Source organism: Coccidioides posadasii, chromosome 1, assembly GCF_018416015.2.
Source record: "Coccidioides posadasii str. Silveira chromosome 1, complete sequence".
Taxonomy (NCBI): domain Eukaryota; kingdom Fungi; phylum Ascomycota; class Eurotiomycetes; order Onygenales; family Onygenaceae; genus Coccidioides; species Coccidioides posadasii.
The window spans coordinates 3,237,970-3,261,981 of record NC_089407.1 but is presented as its reverse complement, the minus strand read 5'-3'; the positions used below and the strand labels follow the sequence as shown (position 1 = coordinate 3,261,981).

Genomic DNA, 24,012 nt, shown 5'->3' with positions numbered 1-24,012 from the left:
CCAAAGGCTCGACGGAAGGGCGTTGCCAGATCGACTGATCACCACAAATAACCCCGCCCTTCGGTCTACTCACGGCTCTGTTGATTTGTCACATTGCTTTCTGAGATGTATGGTCCGTTGGATGCGGAGAATGTGAGACTTCCTGGCACCGAAAAATCTTTCAGCTTTGTACGTACATTCATGGGGTTTAAAGTGCTGTCTAAGTATACTAAGCGCTTGCCAACAACCAGCTGCCATTCTATAATATCCTCTAGTAATGATGGACCGGTGTGTAACCCGCTGGATATTTGATATTTTTGCTGTTAGGAACTCATATCCACTACTGAGACCTTCGATACTAATCACAACGGCGAAGAGGAATCAGGGCGAAGACGGCAATGAGTAGCTATATTGGATTGGGATACATTTGTATGTACGACGGAGATGACGGCTGTATACTCATCAAGGCCTTGGTGAAGAATCCACGAAGCACATATTAACTACACTGGAGCCATAACTAGCATGCAAGAGTGAGATACCTGTCTCCTTGACTTCTGCAAGGACAAGCTCTGAAGAAGCACAATAGGCGCTAGGATTTAAATCAGACTCCTGGCACCCGTTGAGTGACGGCGAAGCAGACATCCATTAACTTCCAGCGACTCTCCTCCCTCAGTTAAACGCGCGGAATAACTGGTCTCTTTTCGGCTTATGGCCAGAGCAGCTGGAGGTGAGGTCGGTGGGAAGCTTTGAGTGAACGGCCTCCTCAACAGCCAGAATTAACTTACCGTACATTCTCTCAGCCACCAGCTCAGCAGTGCTATGTAAACACTGACATCACACGGCTTGGTATTCATTGGTCAAGATATCCTGGCACTTCTTTAGATGTCCCACACACGGGTCTAGGTCGCGTGCTTGATTGAGACCGCGAGGAAGCATGAAGTGAAACTGAAGAACGGCCTCCAAGGGCGAACAACTGAATTTTATCTCCAGCCACTAAAAGCGTCCCCAGTTCCTCCGCACCATCAAACAAGCTCTGGCTGCTCATGGGTTTCAGCCTGAAAAGCGAATCCGGGCTCTCAATGTGTTGAAATAACCCGGCGAAGTTGAAACCGATTTCCATCATATCAATGCTGCCAGCCACCCTCCGTCCCTCTATATTGTGATACAGGTAGGTATGTGAAATAGTCCCACCAATTCTTCGCAGCTCCGCGTCGAACTTCCTTCACGACACGAACCATGGTTTTCAAGTCGCCGGATTTATTGACAAGGACCTCCACTGGCCACTGAGTAGTGAACCACCCGGCGGTACACGTCAGATCTCGTCCCAGGATCCGCGACCATACCTTTCGCTGAAAATCAACGGAACGTGGCAGTCTGGGAAAGTTTGGATGAACGAGAAAGGAATTGCCGCATGAAGAAGCTCGACCGCATCGAGCAGCGGTTGTCCCTGTCTCTGTTTCTACACTCGCCCTTCAGGAATCTCCGACTGCGTTTGGCTGACTCCTCGTACCCCAAGCTTATCGAGAAAGTTACTGTCTACAGATGACATCGGCCCACGACAGGCGGCCGAATATGAAGCCGGCACTATTTAGATTGTAAACGACACCAGGACTGGAATGATGTCGAGTTTGAACGAGTTGGCAAGCTCTGCTGGATGAAAAGACTTCCAAGTTGGAAAGCATGATACCCATCAAAGTGCTGAGGGCTTCCATAATGCTAAATGTCAAACACACACCAAGCAAAGTGCAATATCCCTGGAAGACCGGCTAACCATGTGGGCTGGATTGTGCACATGGGCGCCGGAGCAATAAACCATGTGTTCGACTATGACACCTGTTGGCTTGCCGCATCAGGTCGTCGAATCGATCGCTGAGCTAAGAGCTGGAAAGCTAATGATGTCGGAGGTTAAACACTGCCATGAGATAGTCCGGTCAATTTGAAGTGGACAAGCCCATCGATTTCCTTAATGAGCTGACCAGGGTTGCTCGTGAAAGATAAGATGCCTTGCGCTGTCCTAGTCGCCACGTAATTTGCGTATGTTTGAGGCAGGATCTCAGAGTGACACATTATCCCCTTAAACTATGAAATTGGCCGTGTTGAACGAGGCAGCTCCTTCTAGGGAGAACCTGTTGCTTTTAAAGTGTCATCTCCTTCTGGAGGATCTCGGTGCCTGAACGCGAAGTGTGAATCATTTCGTCAATTCTGGCCTTGGAGATCTAGATGGTTCCGTCGTCGTTGATCGCCAACCGCTTTGCTGCTTTCCCAGTAATCGATGGCCGTTAGCCCGAGTGTTAGCTCAATCAATAATAAGGGCATATTCATAGAGAACCTATGCGGAATAAGAATTCTCACGAGGAGGGGGAAGAGGATGCTTTCCGACGCATCTTTCGTCGATCTTGAAGAGATCTTTGGCTGTGGAGGTTGAACTCTATCCCTGCATGGCCATTGCGACCTTTCCATTGTCCCCAGTTACGTATTACTCTACCACCATTGGCTTCGATGACGATTGCATCGCCTGCTTACCGTGCATTTGCAACTTCATCCGTAGATCTGGGAGAATTGAGACAAACACTTCTTTGGAAGCCTACCAAAAGGTTCCAAGTCGTCTAATTTATCGAAGCCAACGACGGTAGCCCTGTTTCGATAACATCGAACTGACGCAACTAGAAAAGCGATTCCAAGATCGACAGCGACGACTTGATGCGCGGAGAATGTAGACCCTTTCATAGCCCAGCTAGAAAAAAAGAGAGATGAACAATGCTAGGTGATCGAGCTGCGAACGCGGTATATAAGTATTTGATTTGACTGGGAGCATTGCGTTTGGGGAACCTCGCAATTTCCACATCTCACAAGTGGATAATTCACCCCGAGCACTTTCTATGTGGCGACACTGCTACATGTAGTGCACAGGTCCTGTCCATTCAGCAATACTCTTACCTTGCTACCTCCGACGTCCCTAATGGAGAAAAAGAAGCAGTCTGATAACACATCTCTGCTGAAATGATATGTGAGGAATCGCCCGACAGCTTGCACCATCTCGCTCACCTCACTTAGCGGTTGTGCCGTGTCCAGAAAGTTCCTGGTGGTTATCCCAATGTTAAATAATGTATTAACAAATCGCTTGGGTTTAACATGGAAGAGCAGGAGGAGGGGAAAATAAGAATAAAAGAAAAAAAAAGAAAAAGAAAAAAGAAACCGTCCCCGGGAAGGCTCGAACTTCCAACCTCCTGATTAACAGTCAGACGCGCTAGCCGATTGCGCCACGGAGACTTATCTGAGCGTCACGTGCCCAGATCACTTTAAAAATACGGTATTATTTGTTGATGACGGCAACCTGTAGGACGACAATAAATAATCAGCTGGGTCGTGCGTATGGAGCATTTTGTGCTCTGTAGTCATTGTGCAGCAATCATGTTGATTCGGCCACCTCCAGACAGTCATGCGTCATGTTCTTTGCATCCTGGGCTCAACAAAACACATAGGCAGCATGAACTAAGCAAATCTTTATGGAGCACTCCGTGATGGCATGGAAGATGCTTCTGCCGTGTAGCGCTATATGGGAGAGAGCAGGGTTTCTCCCATGTTCACATGTTGCTAATAAACCCTAGATGCCTTCATGAATGTCCACTAGGGACGGAGCACTCAATAGCCTTAATAGCTTTCGCTTCAAATAAGACAATATGTGACAGGCCCTCAGCCGCCGGGGAGGTTAACACAAGGGAAAATAAGGACGGTATAGAGTAGACATCTCCTGTTTCTTGGATTCACTTCACTTCCCATTATACCTCATATAGCACTCATTCTTGAAACGAGAACTCCCACTGAATCCCCTGCCCGCGGTTGGGAAAGGAAAAAAATGGCCAAGCGGGGCATTCCAGGATATCATCAACCAACTATGCAGCAGATGCGTTGAGGATAGCTTTCACGGACAGACGGAAAGGTCTGCGGTTGAGAGGGGGGAATATGTCGCTTGCCACCACTCACTTGGCAGATCTCCTTCGAGAGATTGTAGGAATCTAGAAATTGAATCAAGCAGTTCGGCGGCAAGAAAAGCCGTAGGCCAACTATAACCTCTTCTTTCCTTTTTCTTTAAAGAAAAAAGAAAAAAACTCCACGGCGGCCTTGAGCTACAACGTGCCGCGGTCAAACTTTGAAAATTGGTCCGTGACACTCGTCCAGAGGCCGAACTGCTATATGTCGATACGCTGCGGGAGAGGATGCCACTTCACGGAGGTACCTTTCTGAATCTCCTACACGACACTTTTCCTTCTTAGTGCTGCATCTATATACGCGCCCTTTAGCAGAGAGCATCTTTCTCTGGTAGGGAATGAGGGTTTGATCAGCCTCGAAACTTCGGACATAACGAATTCTTAAGAAGTAACAGTAATATTGGCCGGGGTGTCAATGTAACGAGGCGCAGACAGGTACCACGAAAGGCCTCCTAGAGCTAGGCCAGAAGACAATAGTCTATGGCAAAAGGCGCGAAGTTCTCCAAGGGAAACAAACGCGAAAACAATTTGCGGGACACAAGCTTTTTAGCAACTTGGTGCGGAGCATGAAATTCCCAGCTTATTTTTTGGGGGCATAACTTGAACTTGTAAAAAGTATTATTAGCACCACGAGTTGAACTACAGCGATGAAAACAAAATGGAATGCTGCCCAACCCAAAACTATGGAGTCAGCAACCCTGGTTGGTAGCCTGTCGCCAGGAACCATCAGGGGCGTCGCCCTCTCTAGATTTTGTCAACAACCGTTGGATGGGCTGCTAACAACGTCGGTTCCTCGCCCCAGCCAGCTGGCGGTCAGTCGAATCTGCAGCCAAACTGGCGATTAGATAAGCAGCCGCGCGATCTGCATTGCTCGACGTTCCGCCAGCTTCAATCCCAGTCAAACCGACAAGCATGGTCTGCTCGCTGGCTGGTTTTTGTCGATTTTGCTCTTGAGATTGGCTCCCTTTGTGGTGGGAGCACATCTCGAACGGAAAGATGGTCCAGAGTTCTCGGTTTCGTCGGCGGAGCCTCCTCCTACTCACTATCGCGATTCTCCTTTTCCTCACCCTCCGCCGGAGCTACGTTCCAGAGAATCTGGGCCTGGCGAGCCGACCGTCGACCGCGGATCACGGGAAGTTCTGGGTCAAATTTCACGATATCCTTAAAGCCACTGCTCCAGCATGCAACTCCCCGAAAAGACTCGAGGAGCATCCGGCGGCAATCGGCTTCAAGCCTGACCTAGTGGACAATGTCACCTTGCCAGAGCACATTGTGGTGGAGCAGGGGGATAGGGATAAGCTGAAAAAGGCACATTCACGGTTTATGGAGCTACTGTCGGCGCCGGGTGCCCCGAGACTCGCGTATAAACCGCGGACGAGAGGCATTGTTTCGACTGCTGGTGGTTCCTTTCTGCCTGTCGTTGTGACCTCCTTGCACATGCTACGCCAAACGGGAGCCAACCTACCCGTCGAGATTTTCATCGCAGACCCGAGTGAGCATGATAAATATATTTGCGATACGCTTTTTCCGGCCCTCAATGCCCGGTGTATCACTCTTTCCAAGATCCTCGACCACTCCCCCCTCGTGGAAGGCCTTAAAAAGTACCAATTTAAGATTTTTGCGTTGCTATTCTCATCGTTCGAAGAAGTACTGTTCCTCGACGCTGATGCGTTCCCAATGCATGATCCCTCCCGCCTCTTTGCCTCCGAACCCTTCGCCTCTCACGGCTTGGTGACGTGGCCAGATTTCTGGCAGGTTACCTATCACCCGTCCTTCTTCGAAATTACATCCCAACCGCTTCCCAAAGGGTTCGAACACGCCTCCACCGAATCAGGCCAGGTCCTGGTATCTAAAAAGTCACATTCCAAGATGCTCCTGCTCTCCGCTTACTACAATTTCTACGGACCTTCGCACTACTACCCCTTGTTATCTCAAGGACACCCTGGCGAAGGTGATAAAGAGACGTTCATAGCTCCCGCGAGGATTTTGAACCTTCCGTTTTATGCTGTCTCGACGGGCCCTGGTGTGTTTGGATATAGAAAGCCCGACGGCGGTTGGGAAGGCGGCGTCATTATGCAAGCAGACCCAGTGTGGGATTCTAGACTCAAAAAAGGAGAGGTTTATGGATGGGGAGGAAAACCGAACGCGCCACCGGGGACGTTCATCACATGTCACGCCAATCTGCCAAAATTGGAGCCAGTTCGGGTCTTTGGCGAAGGGGGTCTGGCGTGGACCCAGGACAACAAGCCGAAACGGATGTGGGGTGCTGCAGAAGAAATGATAGATCGGATAGGCCATGATGTCGAAAAGGATCTTTGGCGAGCACTAAAATCGACCGCGTGCGATTTGGAAGGAAAGTACAAACCTTGGAACGAGCAGCCAAAACTGTGTGAAAAGATCAAGAAATTTATTGTTGATATGGATGGAAAATAATGAGCGATACCTGGACTCTTCTTTATACCAGGGACTTGACCGCCATCCATTAAACAACAATGCCGACCCGAGAGGATTCTCAATGGATACGCGTCTCAGATCCAGCAATATGAGCCGGCCTCCTGCTATTCGACGCGTCATGTCGGGCATTTTGCAACCAGGTTGCGTGCTTTGGTGCACTTTGGTAGTATGACCATTTTTTCCACCACGAAGAGCCTTATGATTGTTATTTTTCTCTTTTTTCTCGGTTTCGCGGCTCATTATGTCGGTAGCTCCTCTCGAATATTCTTGAATAGCTCCATGGGCCTCTTGATTCTAATGATACCACATGTTTGATCTTCCCTTACTTTTTAACATTTGTGAATTTGTTGCATATATATGTGCTATTATTCCTATTTCTCATTCTTTATTTTGTACTTACTAAATAGCTTAAAATCATTCGACTGCTCTTCTGGGATATGCATCTACGATGTACCCTGGCAAGATCAAGCTTCATCCCTACAACTCATCCCTGGCTGACAGCTGTCAATCACAATGTTAATATCCCGGTTGTCATTGACCTTTGGTTCTAGGGTTTTCGGAGGGCGATCCTGAAAATCAAGTTGGCGAACACGGCCAAAAGTAAGAAAGCTCCACATTCATTCTCTCTTTTTGAACATTAAGCACATCATTTCAGCTGTGTACAGTTATGCCTGTTTTCTTATTTCATTTGGTTGGAATGCATCTTAAAAGTGCAGCGGAAGAGGATACAAGTTGGAGATCAACAACATCGGCTGCGAGGAAACAATTGAGCGGATGAGGTGATTTTTCAAAATTCATAGTGGACGGCACCTCAACAAATCAAAGAGAATAGGAGATCAACAAAGGCATCAGAAAGTCGCCGTCAGGCTCATTCCGGATCCCCGATTTCTTCTTCTTCCTTCGACTGCTTTTCTCTCGCCTCGATTTCTTCTAACATCTTCTTCCCTTCTTCAGTGGTGAAATCCACAATACCCTCCTCGAGGCTGAGAATGCCGCTCTCACCGAGCTTTTCAACAACCTCTTCAGCCTCGTCAACGCTCATCTTGCCAAGCACTTTGTTTATTTCATCAAGATTCTGTGACTCCAATGCACGTTGAAGGCCAGGCGGGAAGCGCTCGAACGTCTCGCGGGCAGCAATATGTTGCGGGTCGGTACTGTCTGCTGGCGGGATAGTAATGCTAATTTTGGTGGATGGGTCGACCGCATGGAGCTGGATTTGTTCGACGCCTTCGGACTTCTTGGACAGCTCGTGGGCGCGTGTCTTGATTCTGTTGTAGGTGCTGTTGACATCGTCATGGAAGAGAACGTTTGCCCGGTGATCCTTGGTGGTTATGCTAGATGAAACGTTAATTATAATGGATTAGATTAGGGCTATGGGGTTTACCTACCGCTTAAAGAAGAGAGACACCCCGTCTCGTCCCAAGGCACGACAGTATTGAAGAAGCAGACCCTGATGAACGCATTGGCGTGCATAGTCATCCTCTCCAGACATCTGGCCATTAAAAGCTTCCATAAGGAGCTCATCCGTCTTCCGCTCAGTCACAATCTCGGGATGATCCATGATGAATTGTAAAGTGCTTCGATAATCGCCGACTTTCAACTTTGCGAATTGTTTCGCCAGAGGAGTCACTTTAATCTCTTCCTCATCCCCGGGCTCAGGTTCTTCATCCGCTTCCGCGCCGGAGGAGACTGTGCCAGCTTCGTCCTTAGTCAGAGATCCCGCGTTGAGCAGCTCGACGGTCGACTCCTTCTGCTTCTGCTTGGGCTCAGCTTTAGGTTTTGCAATGAATGTGCTATTGAATCCCGTATGGATGCTGTCACTAGTTATCTTGCTGCTTTCCTCCTTCTCGAGCTGGGCGAGCTTCACCAGCAATTCCTGCTGTAGGCTGAGAACCTTGTTCTTATGCCCCTCCACTCCCTTGATGAACCCTTGAAACCTATTTTCAGGCTTCGTCTCATCCAGCTCCTTCTTGACTTGATCGACTAATGAGCCCATCATCTGCGAGAACTTCGGAGTGTCTTTCTCTTGAGTATATACTCCTTCCGGCGGGGGAGGAGGCTGGTCCTTTTCTGGTTCTCCAGCGGATTCGATCAGTGCCTGGAAGACAAGCTCGTCTGGGTGACGGGTGCTGTCTTCGTGCTTTCTCAAGGCAGCTAGCAGGCCATCAATGCGCTGTAGAAGGCCATCGTTTATGATCCGCTCGTACTTTAAGGTCGCGATCTCCTGGCGGCGTTGGAACCTTTGCTGATGAATTTGGTTCTGTTTCGCGCGGATAAAAGATCGCTTGTCAACATTTGGGTGGACTTCAATGTCCGAGTCGTCAGACAGCTCGAGAGCGTCCCATTTGCTATAATCCAGGACCATCTTGAAGAGTAATACCCTATGGATGTGTAGTAGTTACTGCATGGGGTTTCGTGGTCAGATGCGAGGAAAGGGAATCCAAGCCAATAAAGGAAAAGAGAACACAACGTTTGGGGTTGACTATCAGACTAGGATAGCACACAAGAAGCCAAAGAGGTAGGGTTGAAACAATAATAAATTTCGTCAAAGCGACTGTTGTGCAGGTTTGCGGGTTGGTGGCGGCAGAACCAGCGGTGGTGGGGGGATCCGCAGATCGGGATGGAAGATTCGAAGCTTTCCATCGTCATCGCATTCAGTTCCGAAATTTCATTTTTGCACTCCCTCCTGGACGACCACCCTCGATCCGCAACTCACAGCTCATCGAACCGCGCTCAAACTCGAATTGAAACCTCCTCACTTGCCTGCGATGAATACCGATACATAATCAAGGCCTCTAGCTTTCGTCGTCGCCGATAAATCACAGGGCGAGCGGCATCGGCCGCATGCCTGACCTCCTCCCGCAATGCGCAGCCCCAACGTGTTAACCACGTTCACATCACGGATACCCTCTCGCCACGTTGCGCATCAAAGTAACACTCGCTTCACCGTCGGAAGCCAGAGGCTATTCACCAGACGTGCCATCGAGGCCTCCCGCAAATACCGCAATGCACACCAAACGCTCGCCCTCCGAGGCATTGAGCGGCAAGGGCTTTCCACACCCGGTTCCCCTCTACTCGCGATAAAGAATGCAGTTGATCCGTCAGCCTTTGCCCCGGCTAGATTAGAACACGTTCGCTTCCTTTCAACTTCCAGAAGCATCCAGGAACCGGCTCGGCCGGCAACATCGGCCAACAAAGGTAAAGTGGCGGAGGAATCGACACAGGTCGTTGTAACCGAGCAGGATGACTTACAGAAAGGCTTTGAGCTTTCAGAGAAGGCATCTCAAGCGGCCCATATAAATCTGAGTGCGAAGCTAGCGAAAGATGGTCTTGCCCACGGAAAGAAGGCCGGAATTCGAGAAATATGGCGGCTGGTCAAGATTGCTCGCCCGGAAGCCAAGGTGCTCTCCGTTGCTTTTATGTTCCTCCTCGCATCGTCGTCAGTTAGCATGTCCATCCCATTTTCTATCGGGAAAATCTTGGACATTGCGACGAACCCAAGCTCCGAGGCCCTGGAGCTGTTCGGACTTAGTCTTCCCTGGTTCTATGGTGCCCTGGCAGGGGTCCTCTCTCTTGGTGCTGCGGCTAACTATGGAAGAATTATCATTCTACGAATTGTTGGTGAACGAATTGTCGCCCGGCTACGATCACGACTGTTTCGAAGGACGTATGTCCAAGATGCTGAATTTTTCGATGCAAACCGAGTCGGCGATCTGATCTCCCGATTAAGCTCAGACACTATTATTGTCGGCAAGAGTATCACTCAAAACCTGTCCGATGGACTTCGATCAGCAGTGAGCGGTATAGCTGGTTTTGGGATGATGGCGTATGTCAGCCTCAAGCTTTCGGGTATTCTAGCCTTGTTATTTCCACCGGTTGCTATCGCAGCCTTTTTCTATGGAAGAGCGATTAGAAACCTAAGCCGAAAAATCCAAAAGAATTTGGGAACCCTCACCAAGATTGCTGAAGAGCGGCTAGGTAATGTGAGAACTAGCCAATCTTTCGCTGGGGAGAGGCTAGAGGTCAGTCGATACAACCATCAGGTTAAACGGATATTTGAACTAGGAAAGAAGGAATCATTTATTAGTGCGACATTCTTTAGTGCTGTGAGTATATTCGGAACCAGGAACAGTTGACTATTGACTGACACGTTGCTCTAGACCGGGTTCACGGGCAATATGACTATCCTTGCTCTGCTCTACGTAGGCGGTGGAATGGTTCAATCTGGAGGAATCACGATCGGTGAACTGACATCATTCCTCATGTATACTGTTTACGCTGGCTCGAGCATGTTCGGCTTGTCAAGCTTTTACTCAGAATTGATGAAGGGCGTTGGTGCTGCGAGTCGTCTTTTTGAGCTACAGGACCGAGCACCCACAATCTCGCCTACCGTTGGGACTAAGGTCAAATCTGCTCAGGGGCCTATTCGTTTCGAAAACGTCAAGTTTAGCTACCCAACTCGCCCCGCTGTGACTATTTTTAAGGATCTTGACTTTGAAATCCCACAGGGAGCTAATGTCGCTATTGTTGGCCCTTCTGGAGGCGGGAAATCCACGATTGCAGCGTTGTTGCTCCGTTTCTACAATCCAAACACAGGAAAGATCTTTATTGATGGCAAAGACATTACTACGATGAATGCCAAATCCCTTCGGAGAAAGATTGGCGTGGTGTCACAGGAACCGGTCTTGTTTTCAGGCACTATCGCTGAAAATATATCCTATGGAAAACCAGAGGCCACCAGGGCAGAAATTATCGTTGCTGCAAGAAAAGCCAACTGCCAGTTTATCAGCGACTTCGTAAGTTTTCGTATCTTTTCCTTTTCTTTTTTGATCTGCGGCCGATTTGACACTGACATTTAATCTCAGCCTGACGGCCTTGATACACATGTAGGCGCGCGAGGAGCGCAGCTCTCTGGAGGTCAGAAACAACGAATTGCCATCGCTAGAGCACTCATCAAAGATCCAGATATCTTGATCCTGGACGAGGCCACGTCTGCCCTGGATGCAGAGTCTGAAACCCTTGTAAATAGCGCCTTGGCAGCATTATTCCGTGGAAGTAACACCACTATCAGCATTGCTCACAGATTATCCACCATAAAGCGCTCTGATACAATTATCGTTCTCGACTCTGACGGCAGAGTTGCCGAACAAGGTTCCTATAAGGATCTTAGCTCGAGACCGGACGGTGCATTCACGAAACTTATGGAATGGCAAATGAATGGAGGAGAGTCGGGAATGACACCAGTGGCACATTATGAAGGCTCTGCGATCCGCGGGCCACCCTCTGAAGCAGAAGAGTTACAGCAAATGCTCCAAGAGGGCGAAGATGAGGAATATGACGAAAGCGGAGAAATTGAAGAAGAAGAGCAGGATCAAGCAAAGCAGCTTGAATCTGCGAAGAGCGATGGGGAAGTAGGTGAAAGAGCTAGTGCAGCCCCTAAGCTTTGAGGTTGAATCAAGGATGGTTCCGGTTTCTTGCTTCCATGTGGGGACATGCTCTCTCAAGATCCATGGATCTTTTATCTAATTCGGTTTTCTTCGTTGCCCGGTGTTGACTCCCTGGCACCGATCAGGCTTGCTCAACGCAGGTTCTGTGAGTCGCAAGAATATTCATCAACATCTGCATTATCGACTAGAACAGGATAACTGTCAAGTCCCTGACAACTATTTCGTATCTTTACTTTTCTTTTGTCTTGCTGTACTAGTTCATCTCATGATATCCAATGGGACAATGAGGGGCATATAGACTTTGTTTTGGACTTTGCTGTTACGACCGTTCTTTGTGACTTTTCTTACGATCTTTATCAGTCTATATGTATTATTATAGATCGAGTCTCGCTGGATTCGTCTCCCTCACTCTTAATTCTTGCGATATTTTCTCCACTCCTACCTCCAGCTGGCGTTTTGAATTAGCGTCCTTTCCAGTCTCTGGCTGGGCATTTCTGGCCACATATGGAGCCAGTTAGCTGTACACATATATACCTTTCTCCCACTTAATGATAGACTCATTATAATCGTATTTTGTCGGCTCGGATCGGGTACTTTCAGAGCAAATGACCTAGTTTCAAGTACACACATGTATGTATATGACAATAGTGGGAAAATGGCAATCTTACAGAAGTCATATTATCTTATTTACCAAAACGGCATATTGAACATAGAAGGTATATGGCACATATACACTCCAATCTATATGGCGGGTTTCATCAATCATCGATGTCATCCAAAATATGCATCCCGCTTCCAATATAGGCCAAAAAGCCATAGAGACAGAACCAAAAACGCCAAGTCGGGTTAAAATTACCAAAAACAGGTCATAACTTTGCAACGAAAAAGCTCAGTAAGCTACCCGTGGTAAGCCCTGCGACGAGCATCAAACTCATGAATGCTCCTGCAGCCTCTCTCTCATTTTCGCCCACCCACTCTACCGCGCTGACCATGGACGAAGAGCACAAGTATCCATTCGTGACACCGAACAGCAATTGGACCACAAATAAATAGAAGAAGTCACTCTTAACTTTCGCGCCCTCTCCACGGATATTGCACATTAAGTATAGTGGGACGAACAAGATGCGAGCTAAGGAGATCACGAATAAGAGAAACGGGCGACGGGTTAGTTTGTTGAGCATGGGGAGTCCAGCTGACATTCTGCCCAAGAGATCCCCGGAGTTCCAGAAGAGGAAGCCCAAGGGGATAAATGCAGCAGCTTGGAATATGCGGGAAGGAGGAGGACTTTCGGCCTCTCGGACGCTGTGAATCTCAGCGGTGAAAACCGGGAAAGCCATGGTGGCGGCGAAGGTGATGAACATCGCGGAGGCAGCCCAGGGTACTTTCCGGAACAAAGTCAGCAGAGGAATTGATCTCTTGGTGGGCGTTTCCTCCTCGTCGGATTCGAATGGGGGAAGCCCTGGAGATTTCAGAATGCGAGATTGATGCTTCCCATTGAGGTGCAGAAATGCAACGAAAGCAATCGAAGAGACGATCGTTGCAGTTGCAAAGTATACAAATGCGGATTTCGCCGATTGATATTGGACCTTTTCCTCGTCCACGGTGTCGCTGGGCTCATCTGGGACTGCGAGAACGGCTATCACCTGCACAATGCACGGCAAAACGCCCGCAACCCCCTGGCCAACCATGATGCCTTGTGTATATTCATTCCGGCCAAAACTAGCAACATACGCGAAGACCCCATTCTGATTCGTGCCTGTAGCCATGGAAGCTGCAAACACCATAACCAAGATGAAGACGAAGTATACCCAAACGGCTACCCCACGGAATAAAACAGTGGATAAGGCAAGCAGCGTAAATACACAGATATTGAGAAGCATGGAAGCCCTGATCCTTCGAGGATAGGAGGCATTTTTCTGGCGTTTCGCGAGAACAAGGACGGATGTCAGGTTAGTTATGCAGGAGACGGAGAGGATGGATGATTGAAAATTCGTTCGGATCCAAGGATCGGAAGCAAATCGGCGTTGAAAGTACGGTGCTGCTGCGAGGAACATGTTCCTATTGGCACGTAAATTCCAGTTAGCTGTGGCCTTTTACAAAATATTGAGCTGCGCAAGGGAAGATGAGCTACACAGCCTGCGTAGCTCATACGACGCACCATGCCCACAACATGGATACCCCCATCCATAGAAATATCCCGTATTCCAGCCATGAGAATGCGCTGGGAATAGGTTCCTCTTGTGTAACGTCTTCCTCGACTCCATCCCGCTCTGTGTCCTCTACGTCCACGCGTTTATACAACCGGCGCGGCGCGAAGAGCTGCTGGAGACGACTTCTCAGCATCTTATGGAGGGGAGTTAACTATGTCGTAAATGACCCAGATAACTGAGTCATTCTAAATAATTTAACGAGCTCCCACTTCAAAATTGTGATGCGAGGGACGTTGGGCTTGTCTGGGGATCATGCATCGACGTCATGTGATTGCCCCAGCTCCTGCTGGCTTTTTGATCACACGCCGTCTCCTCGCCTCGACAGGCTGCTAAAAGGCATCGGTGAGCACAGGTACACAGGGAGGTTCGCCTAGTTTCATGAAGTCATTCCGTTTAGTTTACTAACTAATTAAATCCTTTGGAGCTAAATAACAATGGTGTTCACGACTGAGCTACATCCACCAACGTCATATCACTACGGATACGTTCAACTAGATCAGAGCTCTGATTGACGAGAATGAGCTTTATTATCTTGACCCTTGGATCGTCCTTCACTTTCTGCGTGTCCCCAGAATCTATGTGCATTCACCGGATCCATTTCCCAATCCACGTCATGGCCCAAAATTACCTCAACTCCCTGCCGCTCAAATGCCCCGAGGAGTTCAAGTGTTTCCTCAGTCCTCTTGGGGTCTGCATGGATGCAACACATATGGCCAGTGGAATCTTGCCACTGGCTAATTCCTCGCTCCTTGCGGAGAATACCCCTATCATGGCACGCATCACCGGCTAGGTAGATGGAGCCCATATCAGTCCTAGCGAGAAGATTGGTGTGACCGGGTAAATGGCCGGGCGCGTCAATGAGATACACGCTACCGTCATGAAATATATCCATGGCGATGCATGAAACTGATCCCTCGGAATGAGATTTCCAGAGTTGTTTGAAGTCCGGCGATCCTGGTGACTCCTCGCTGTTGGGTTCATTCAAGTTTGATCCGGTATCGGAGATACCAGGATCTAGAAGCTGAACTGTACGATCATGGGGGATTAAGTAGTCCTCAAAAATCGAATGGCTCCCCCGTGGCGCTGGGATCTTGCCTCTGAGTAGGTCAAACGACCCATAACCAACAACAAATGTGCTCCGAGTGAAATCGCGAGGCTCACCAACATTATCCCAATGCACCTTTTAAGATTTGCATGGACATGTTAGCTCCAAAAAGGAAAAAAAAAAGGAAGCTCCTTGCCATTACTGTTGAAGACTGGCTAGAGACTGACATGAGAATAAATCACATAATCAATATCATTGGGCGATCACCCTCCAGCTGCAAGGCTCTTGACAACATCCGGATCTGTTTCAAGAGGCTGTCTTGTCCTCAAATGTCTCTCAATGGGAGCAGGGTACCGCCTAATATCCCTTCGCAACCCAAGGTCAAAAACAATCCTTGTCGTTTTTCCTGTCGAGATGTTGTGATGTTGGATAAGGAATGCAAGTGAAGGGACAGTCTTTCTGTCTAATTCCGATGCCCCGGTAACAAAGATGTGTTCCGGGATGGTGAAGCGACCCGCTCGAAGCGCATGGACCGTGACTGACGAGGATGCCTTTTTCAAAAACCTGTGCGGAGCACCCTAGAGGCGATCGAAAAAGCGACTGTTCAAAATCGATATGGGTTGCTTTTAAAACAAGTCCTAAGAACGTGGATGGCACGCCTGGTCTCTCTTCGCCGAGGTGAATTGTCATACCCCGCCGTGAGCGATCTTTCATGCTGCGGAGTACCACTGATGATATTTGAAGTTGTACGTCCGTACCGGATTGGGGTAGGTTTGGGGAATGCAGGCAACCCCTCATCTCTTGGCATCCATACCTTGCTTCCGTCCAAGCCTGTACGAGCCCCACCACTGACTATAGGAGCGGAACAAACCCTGCGAAGGCTATAGGAGCTTTGATATGCTCTTCGTACAAATAGAAACCTCCTGGACTGTTAGGACCACGGGTCACTAGTCAACCCCCTTGGGCTAAATCGGCACAAATATTCAGAGCATTGCCGATGACGCCAACAATAGCCCATGTCTGAGAGCCCTTGAATATTTGAGCCCACACCCGCAATACTCCAGCATTGAGTTGCTGGTTCATCTCCGGTGAGCCCATTGCCAAATTAGACGGCACTGGAAATTCGGTTTCGTCGAGCATCATTTTCACAAGCGCAGAAATGCGCCGCTCATCGTCACTAATCGGCGGGTCTGGGTTAGGCACTGATAATGCTTCAAGCCATTTGCTCAGCAGAAAGGCGCATTCTAGTGAGCAAATCGAGTGCTGAATCGACCATATAAAAGTTTGCGTTTGGGCAACGAGCCTAATGCCAATTTTCACGGGAATACTTAAAGCATGAGCTGAATGGAGGACGGCCCGAACCAGCTTAGGAGTCCGTCGTATCGGTGGGCTGGCACGAAACGCCTTTGCGATCTGCACCGGATCTCGAGTATCCAGCGCTCGCCCAGGGCCGATGTCAATGTTAAGACGTATGTAAGCCAGGCGAAGAAGAGCAGTCGAGTTGAAAGCAACTGGGCCGTTGGGATCCTGTGGATCAAGCGAAGATTCAGGATGGCGTTTCCAACCAATTTGCCAGTTACGTAGGGCTCGTTCCAAAGCGCAAACGTCTTCGGCGGCCATGTCCCTCTTGCCATCGAAACGTCCACGGGTAACTTGACGAAGGAAAAAGATGTGTTGGATAATGGCGTGTATCAGGATGTAATTGCCCAGCGAGGAGTTGGATTCCGCCACCTCAGTCCCACCGCGGGAGAATAAGCGGTTAAGCGCATCTTGGAAGCTAACCTCTGAGGAGGCCTTTGCCTTCGCTTCAAGCCAGAGAGATCCAGTTGGAGCTTTGAATTCAGCCGAGCCGGACGGTAACATTAGGTCAACTTCGGAATTCAAGATCAAAGACGGAATGTTGTAAACAATGCAATGTAGGTTGAAAAAGCAATACACGATAAACTTCGTTCTTTTAGCGGTCTCCAACGGAACCCACTCCTCCCACGAAACATTGTCTGGCATAGGTTGACCCTGGAGACCGTGATCGCGTACCAGGGTGGCCAAGATGCTCTGTAGAGCTAATGCTTCCCGGAGGATTTCTTTTTGCTTTGCCCATGTTGCCATGGCCATTAGAATGAGCAATGCTTGAATGGTCTGTATGAGGTCTTCTTCCTGGGAAACTGTTTTAAAGGAAGACTCATGGGATGGGTCCAGCTGCCCAGCCAGAGATAGTGACTGATAGGAACCGAGGGTTTGCCCTGATGCCCTCACAGAGGCTGTTTCTGGGATGGCATGTCGGTGGTTTGTATTCCTTCTCACGTCTCTGCGCCGTATTCGTTCCATTGCAATTGCTTGGCTTGCATGGAAAAGGTCGATCCCCTTTTCTCCTTCAAGGCAGTACTGGGTTCCCACGGCGGCAATAGCAAGGATAAGTTCAACCGAGCAATGAGTAACAGACATGGTCGGGATATGGAGGAAAGGAAGATGTTCATGGAATCCATTGATGTAAGCAGCAACGTATCTTGCAAGTGCCAAGCAAGACGGCAGCTGAAAAGAAGGCTGAATTACCGAAGAAAACTCATCTAATTTTGAGAGAATATATTTCCTGTCGTCAAGAGAGATCTCGCTCAATGGGCGATGAGGAATGTGCATCCGTCTAATCTGAGGGGGTTGTTCTTCTGGTTGAAGAGACGGAAGTCGGGACTCAAAATGGGAGAAGGATCCAGATTCGTCAGCGTGATGGTTATGATTATGATGACCGGGCTCATAGCTGGGGGTCAAATGGTTCCCGGGGCCCATTTCAGGTGGAAGGGTTATTGATTCTGGAGAAAATAGTGGCATTGGCTGCTCGGCAGAAACGAGCGAAGAGAAATGATAGGATGATATGGCGCCATTGTCCAGGAAAGATGAGAGCTCATTCAAGGAGTTCTCGAGTTCTATGCTATGAATATTTGCGCCCATTTGGGACGGTGGCTCGGTGGTCGTTATTGGACCACTTTGTCCGAAAGCAATGTGGGTTGAATTGGGGGCGGGATGGCTGGAGGGAGCGTCATACGGCATCTGAAGCGAGACGTGCTCCGCAGCCATTGATAAGGTGGCCAAGGGAAAGTCATCATGACGTTCAATGCTTGGATGAGTAACCGCAATGGAAGGCCGATGATGGTCATCAAATGTTGTGGGAATGGCAGGCTGCGCGGACGATGGCGTGTCATGGTAGCTTGGATTAGGAGTAGCAGTGGCTTTATTGGCATTGGACCTAGATCCTTTTCCACGTTTGTGTGGTACAATCTTGTTATGTGACAGCCGTTCGTGTCGAATTAACAGATCACTGCAGGAGTCGATCAGCAAAATGGCTATTATATTAATAAGCTAAACCAGCGCTTTAGAGTAGGGCAGTATCCTACCTCCTGGTAAACCGATGGTCACACAGCTGACATGCGAACGGCTTTTCTTGTGTATCTGCAAATTGTTTGAAGAATGATTAGCTTCGAATATAAACTTTGCGTTGAAATAGAGAAAAGTTCGATTGGCCAAGATGGAGCATGGATAAGGAGTGGCGGACATACGAATTCTCTCGTGTCTTTGAAGATGTTCTAGCCTCGAGAATCTGGTATCACAGCGTTTGCAGTGAAATCTCCTCGGCTTCTTTGCTGGCGCAGATGGGCTGGGATCATTGGCTACTGCGTTTCCAGAGCTCGGCGAAGGGCCAGCCTCCCCTGCCGGAGCGTCCGTCGGCGCATTGGCAACGGTTCCATCCCCCATGAAGACCTCGGGATGGAGTTGGGGAACGGCTAGTGGAACTTCTGTCGCTTTTGGTATGGAGAGAGCTGGAGGCCGCGATCGCTCTGCCGGAGTGACTTATGTTATAAACACGGAGCAGCGAAGGGATTTTGCTTCAGCAGAAAAAAGGGCGATGCGGAGAAAAGCTCGGGCGGGGTGCGGGGAATCACGTGGACATGGCGCGCAAGGTCGTGGTCTTGGCGCAGATTCTCACTAAATCGGCAACTTTTCGTCTCGACTTTCGCTGCACTCCACACCAAAATTTATCCATGCGAGATCTTGATCTTTTTCGAACAAAGCGATTGAATTTGGGGGTGCATAGAGTTATTACGTCAGATAAGCCTATCCAATGCCAAACACATTGCAGTCTATGCATGTACAGTACATACATTTTTTCTGCGTAACGGGGTTCTCTGAAGCGCCGCTGTAGGCTTGGAGAACCATGCGGGGTAAACGTTCCCCTTCTGCCTTCGGGACCCAAACCGGCTCAAGGCTTGCCGGAATTCTTGTCTGGAGCCGATGATAAAAGTCAATTTGGAGGACAAAAAAACTTTCGCTTTACGGAACGAGTTGCGACTACTCTCGAGTTTAGCTGCCTTGGTCCGCATTGAGTTTCGAGGATCGGCCCATAATAGGACCTCATTCTCATACTCCACACGGAACATAATACAAGGGAAACTGGTGAGTTAGGATCAATTATATCTGGCAAAAGCATTCTCATACTCAAGGGTATCACAACTCAGAAAGAGCAAATCCCAGGATCGGAGCAAAGTCAGAAGCTCGACGTAAGGTCGAATACGCAAAAGAAGGGAATAGAAGTCCAAAGAAATGTCTACCGACCCAAGCCTCACTCCCCTCCACGAAAAGCTCTTCGAAGAGGGCCTCAAGGTTCGCCGTGAAGTTGTCGGCAACGAGTACGTTGATCGCGCCCTCGCCGGCGGTTCTACCGAGTTCTCCCGCGCCGGCCAGGAGCTTGTGACAGAGTTCTGCTGGGGGTACGCCTGGACGCGTCCGGGTCTCGATCGCAAGCAGCGCAGTCTGTTGAACATTGGAATGCTCATGGCACTCAACAGGGCGCCCGAGCTGGCCGTGCATATTAGAGGAGCGATCAATAACGGTTTGACCGAAATTGAGATCCGAGAAGCGATTTTGCACGCAACGACGTACTGCGGGGTGCCGGCGGGCGTGGATGCGATGAAAACCGCCGAGAGAGTGTTAAATGAGATGGAAGAAAAGGGAGAGCATAAGCGGGAGCTGGGCAAGAAGGTTGCTTGATTTGAGACCTCGTGGCGGCTGCTATCACCGGGTGGTAGCTCCTTGCAGATAGATATGACGAACTTTACTCAGTACGGAATACTGATGTAGAAGGTGATAAGCATGACATCAGAAATGTCAGCTCTTGATACTGAAGACGAGAAACGGCTTACTCTACTCTCGTGCGATCTAAAGCATATCTTGTTTAAAATTATAGAGTCATGGATCATTATTACACAGACCTTAATGATTCCAACGGGAATGGAGTCAAACTCTTCACATGCTATTCACTGCTCTCTCCCTTCCCAATCCTCAATTCCCCCTAGAAACCGATAAACAACCCTCGAATCTAGATCTCTACACCTGGGATCTTCACTAGCGTCTGCATAGGCCTTCAGGCCCGCTTCGCCCAAGGCCAACCGTGCCCCGACTCTCTGTGCCATCTCAACAGCCAGCCCAATATCCTTCTTCATGAGTTGCACTTTAAACCCCTCTTTGTATCCATTACTCGACGGAGAATCAGGATATACACCCGGGACAGGGTTGAACCGGTCGCAGATCGTATTTTGTGCAGTACCTGCGGCGTAGACGTTGGCCAGCACACGAGGATCCAGCCCTGAGCGCATTCCCATGTTCATTGCTTCCGAGCAAGCGATGGCGATCAGGCCAGAGAGATAGTTATTCGAAAGCTTTGCTGCGAGGCCTAGGGATGGCCCACCACAGGGTATGACTTGCTTGCCTATCATAGACGCGAGTTCTGCAAGCTGAGGGAGGTTTGGGTCGTCATTCGCGCAACCAAGGAAGAACGCGATAGTCCCCTTTTTAGCACCGATCACGCCACCACTGACAGGCGCATCGTAGAACGATGCACTGGGAAACTTTGCGGAAATATTCTCTTTAATTGAGAGACTTGTCGCGGTATCAATTGTAGAGCAGTCGATGATCAGCTTATTGGATATATCGGCGGTACATATCCCAGCTGTAGAGTCAAGGTATACTTGTCTGACGTGCAGGCCTTCGGGAACCATAGTAATAATGATATCCTATTATTCGTCTGTAGTTAGACGGAAAATACCTACCTTCTAGGCCTTTTGGCGAGAATCTGAATGTTGAAAGGCTTTTGTGGAAGTCTGCAATGCGTACTGATTTTTCTGCCACATCTTTCGCGCTTGAGCACTTCACTATCTTTCCGTCATTCCTCATGAATAACTCGTCCATCGCCTTCTCGGACACATCGTAGATGTTAATAATGGAAGGGGGTGGTAATTTGCTTGCGAGATTTTCCGCCATGGGTCGACCCATCGCCCCGATTCCGATGAATCCCAGGCTTCTAGATCTAACAATAGACATCTTAACGAGAAGAATTATGTGCTAATGGAAGATCGAAGTAGAAAGTCCCATGCAATCAAGTCGGGCCAACAGGTACGATGCGCCCTTCACACACACGTTCCCTTTGCATGGGGAACCTTTATCCAGAGTGAGTAGAGCATCTCTATGCAGTACGCCGCCATGAGAGCTCAGATGGGAACTTCGGGAATAATTCGAATCTCGGTGCCCGAGCTGACGATCCCCGGCATACAGCCATCTCGGCTGGTCGTCCGCGATGGCTGAAGCTGGTGCATCAGTTGGGGAAATGAAGAACAGTTAGAATGCGGGGAACGCGCCGCGTCCTTGGTCACGTGCTAATTAACTAATTGGCGCGTCGCGTCCCTTGGCAGCCTCAGACCTTCAACCGCTGAGAGACATTGTTGACTCCTATAATGCGAATCTAACAATGCAAAAAACAAAACACTGCCGTTAAATGCCTAACAACAAAACGTATTGAGGTTATCATGCATCTAATATCCAGTGAAAATCATGTTTTCCGCTGTTCATCTTCAGAATTTAACATGAAAAGTCCGACTCCGACAGCCATTGCGACCCAATAGCAAATGCAACCAAATCGCCCGCACAAGATAGGATATCGCATTCTTCATCCTGCTCTTCAGGATCTAAAACATCTAGAACTGTCTGGAGGCGGTCCAGCAATTCTAACTGGAAATCTATTCCCGGTAGATGATTTTTCTTTGCAGATTTTACTTTGGCGCCAGACTTGCCTTTCTGGGCAGGGGTTAGGGTGTTGGTGTTCACAGAGAGGGCCGTCAGTGGTTCCCGCGGCGTTGGAAGAATACCATGATCGCTGCCTTTGACTAGCAGCATGGTAAGGATAAAGGAGAGCCATATTAGATTCGTCTTGGGGCTGAACTCTTTCCAACGCCAGGGTTCGTCTCGAGGACGGCATGGAATTTGGTCTTTGTATACCTCTGTGCGCATCCTGCCAACGTTGTTAGATATGCAGCTCAGTGAAGCAATTGTCTAGTGATGCGACTAACAATCTATATGTGTCTCGGAGGAGTTTCTCATCGTCATCTCTCCCGATGGCATCGAAGAGCTTTTTCTTATCGAGGTCTGACCAAGCAATATCCTCATCGACTGGTATATCACTCATCTTTAGATTAGCTCGAGAGAGTGAATAATCGATTATCGTTGTCTCGATGCCACTCAGACCAAAGCCTGTGCCAATGCCCGGATTCTGCGATGACGGCTTGAGGGGGCCATGTAAGCATCCCTTCGGTTTTGTAGATTTAATGCAAATATTCCCTAAGTGGAGGTCACGGTGCTGCAAGCAGAATTAGTCACCGAGCCCAAAGACATATATAAAGACTTGCTTACCTCAAAGGCTGCAAACTGCTCTGCTCTAGCCAGGCCTAACGCCACTCCCCAGAATATGTCGTATATTTGGAAAATTGATGAGCAGTCGAATTTTTCCAGTTCATATCCAGCATTATCCATTTCCAAAATCGCCCATACTTGATTGTCAGGATACGACTTTTTCTTGCTCGGATCGGGGTTGTAGCAGTCATCTCTCGTTTCACTGTAGCGAGTCCAGGCCTCTTGATAAGATGCTGGAAACCTACCCTGAACAACGTGGACGTCTCTAAACCTCGCAAATCCAGGAATGGCATCAAGCAATTTCAGCATTTGGACTTCAGCAACAATCTCTTGAATGGACGTAAACTTCTTAGAGCCGGCGCCACGTTGTGCGCGCAACGGAACTATTTTGAACACGCCATTGTCGTAAGCTTTCAATCTCGCGGCCTTGGATCTGGACAGCTCTCGCCTGGAAATATCTTGTCGTACGCGTAATTGGTATACATCGCCGTAGGAGCCTTCGGCGATCTTCTCAACGTCGAACATGTCCCCTGCTCTTTCGGCCCAGGTATCGAAATCCTCGACCTCTCTGGTTGACATCGCTTCTTCCAAAATTGGCCTCACATAGTGATTTACTAGATCACTTTTCCGAGCTTGTGGTTGAGACTTGATAACTTTCCTCTTATTCCCCTTCTGCTCTTTTTTTGTTTCGTCCGGCTTGGGCGTCTCCGCCTGTGCTTCTGCGTGGCGCTCCTCCATATCATGATTTTGTGTGACAGCCGCATTCGTCGATACCTTACAGTTTTCCTCTTCTAGCTTATCGTCCGCCGATGGACTAGCTTGCCGAATTTGTACACCTATCCTCGGCCTCTTTTTTGTCCAAAGTTTCTTCGGGCTCTGCTCCTCAAGGGTAATTCCGGCGAGCTTCTCCTGCAACGTTTCCACCAGGTTATTAGCCCCGGGGCTCATATTCTCAGAGTTTCTGTGCGTTCTGCTGGAGCTTTTGCACTCAATATCGAGCACCGCTCTCGACGAATTTGCGTCTCGTTTTCCATACAGCCTTTTAGAGCGGAGGGGTCGATTTTGGGAATTTTTGGGCGAATTTTTGGGCCGAACTGTGAGCATATTCACACAGTTCGAAGATATCATTGTCAGTGTTCGATATGCTCGTGTCTTACGGG

The 24,012-nt window shown here is 48.9% G+C and overlaps 9 protein-coding genes and 1 non-coding gene across 10 annotated transcripts; 3 read left to right on the top strand and 7 right to left on the bottom strand.

Moving 5' to 3' along the window:
• Positions 1-3,175: 3,175 nt before the first annotated feature.
• Positions 3,176-3,249, bottom strand: D8B26_000933. Its single transcript has one exon. It is a non-coding gene; the product is annotated as a tRNA-Asn (tRNA).
• Positions 3,250-4,964: 1,715 nt separating this feature from the next.
• D8B26_000932 (uncharacterized protein) lies at positions 4,965-6,401 on the top strand (the record flags this gene model as incomplete). Its single annotated transcript, XM_003070883.2, has 1 exon — positions 4,965-6,401. One exon carries the CDS (start codon positions 4,965-4,967, stop codon positions 6,399-6,401), a length of 1,437 nt encoding a protein of 478 aa, XP_003070929.1.
• Positions 6,402-6,997: 596 nt separating this feature from the next.
• CDC37 (hsp90 co-chaperone Cdc37) lies at positions 6,998-8,988 on the bottom strand. The gene is made up of 2 exons (XM_003070884.2): positions 7,811-8,988; positions 6,998-7,756 (listed from the first exon to the last, which is right to left on the bottom strand). Exons 1-2 carry the CDS (start codon positions 8,785-8,787, stop codon positions 7,291-7,293), a joined length of 1,443 nt encoding a protein of 480 aa, XP_003070930.2. The 5' UTR covers positions 8,788-8,988; the 3' UTR covers positions 6,998-7,290.
• Positions 8,989-9,286: 298 nt separating this feature from the next.
• MDL1 (ATP-binding cassette permease mdl1) lies at positions 9,287-11,988 on the top strand (the record flags this gene model as incomplete). The annotated part of the gene is made up of 3 exons (XM_003070885.2): positions 9,287-10,528; positions 10,583-11,218; positions 11,288-11,988. The coding sequence occupies 3 exons, from the start codon at positions 9,287-9,289 to the stop codon at positions 11,867-11,869; spliced, it is 2,460 nt and encodes an 819-aa protein (XP_003070931.1). The 3' UTR covers positions 11,870-11,988.
• Positions 11,989-12,564: 576 nt separating this feature from the next.
• On the bottom strand, positions 12,565-14,212 carry D8B26_000929 (uncharacterized protein; the record flags this gene model as incomplete). Its single annotated transcript, XM_003070886.2, has 2 exons — positions 12,565-13,927; positions 14,028-14,212. 2 exons carry the CDS (start codon positions 14,210-14,212, stop codon positions 12,736-12,738), a joined length of 1,377 nt encoding a protein of 458 aa, XP_003070932.1. The 3' UTR covers positions 12,565-12,735.
• Positions 14,213-14,502: 290 nt separating this feature from the next.
• Positions 14,503-15,353, bottom strand: D8B26_000928 (uncharacterized protein; the record flags this gene model as incomplete). The annotated part of the gene is made up of 2 exons (XM_003070887.2): positions 14,503-15,259; positions 15,327-15,353. The coding sequence occupies 2 exons, from the start codon at positions 15,351-15,353 to the stop codon at positions 14,576-14,578; spliced, it is 711 nt and encodes a 236-aa protein (XP_003070933.2). The 3' UTR covers positions 14,503-14,575.
• Positions 15,354-16,075: 722 nt separating this feature from the next.
• Positions 16,076-18,868, bottom strand: D8B26_000927 (uncharacterized protein; the record flags this gene model as incomplete). Its single annotated transcript, XM_003070888.1, has 3 exons — positions 16,076-18,434; positions 18,511-18,565; positions 18,673-18,868. The coding sequence occupies 3 exons, from the start codon at positions 18,866-18,868 to the stop codon at positions 16,076-16,078; spliced, it is 2,610 nt and encodes an 869-aa protein (XP_003070934.1).
• A 766-nt stretch (positions 18,869-19,634) lies between these two features.
• Positions 19,635-20,327, top strand: D8B26_000926 (uncharacterized protein). The gene has a single exon (XM_003070889.2). It carries the CDS (start codon positions 19,715-19,717, stop codon positions 20,159-20,161), a length of 447 nt encoding a protein of 148 aa, XP_003070935.1. The 5' UTR covers positions 19,635-19,714; the 3' UTR covers positions 20,162-20,327.
• Positions 20,328-20,364: 37 nt separating this feature from the next.
• D8B26_000925 (uncharacterized protein) lies at positions 20,365-21,716 on the bottom strand. The gene is made up of 2 exons (XM_066123386.1): positions 21,284-21,716; positions 20,365-21,183 (listed from the first exon to the last, which is right to left on the bottom strand). The coding sequence occupies exons 1-2, from the start codon at positions 21,488-21,490 to the stop codon at positions 20,428-20,430; spliced, it is 963 nt and encodes a 320-aa protein (XP_065979460.1). The 5' UTR covers positions 21,491-21,716; the 3' UTR covers positions 20,365-20,427.
• Positions 21,717-22,024: 308 nt separating this feature from the next.
• Positions 22,025-23,980, bottom strand: D8B26_000924 (uncharacterized protein; the record flags this gene model as incomplete). Its single annotated transcript, XM_003070891.1, has 3 exons — positions 22,025-22,454; positions 22,513-22,799; positions 22,853-23,980. The coding sequence occupies 3 exons, from the start codon at positions 23,978-23,980 to the stop codon at positions 22,025-22,027; spliced, it is 1,845 nt and encodes a 614-aa protein (XP_003070937.1).
• Between the last annotated feature and the right edge of the window lie 32 nt (positions 23,981-24,012).

Excerpts from the sequence above, each read along its gene's own strand:
- CDC37 (XM_003070884.2), bottom strand. The coding sequence starts at position 8,787 with ATGGTCCTGGATTATAGCAAATGGGACGCTCTCGAGCTGTCTGACGAC. Across the intron at positions 7,757-7,810 it reads GTGTCTCTCTTCTTTAAGCG|CATAACCACCAAGGATCACC; the intron begins GTAGGTAAACCC and ends CGTTTCATCTAG.
- D8B26_000926 (XM_003070889.2), top strand. The coding sequence starts at position 19,715 with ATGTCTACCGACCCAAGCCTCACTCCCCTCCACGAAAAGCTCTTCGAA.
- D8B26_000925 (XM_066123386.1), bottom strand. The coding sequence starts at position 21,490 with ATGTCTATTGTTAGATCTAGAAGCCTGGGATTCATCGGAATCGGGGCG. Across the intron at positions 21,184-21,283 it reads AAGATGTGGCAGAAAAATCA|GATATCATTATTACTATGGT; the intron begins GTACGCATTGCA and ends GACGAATAATAG.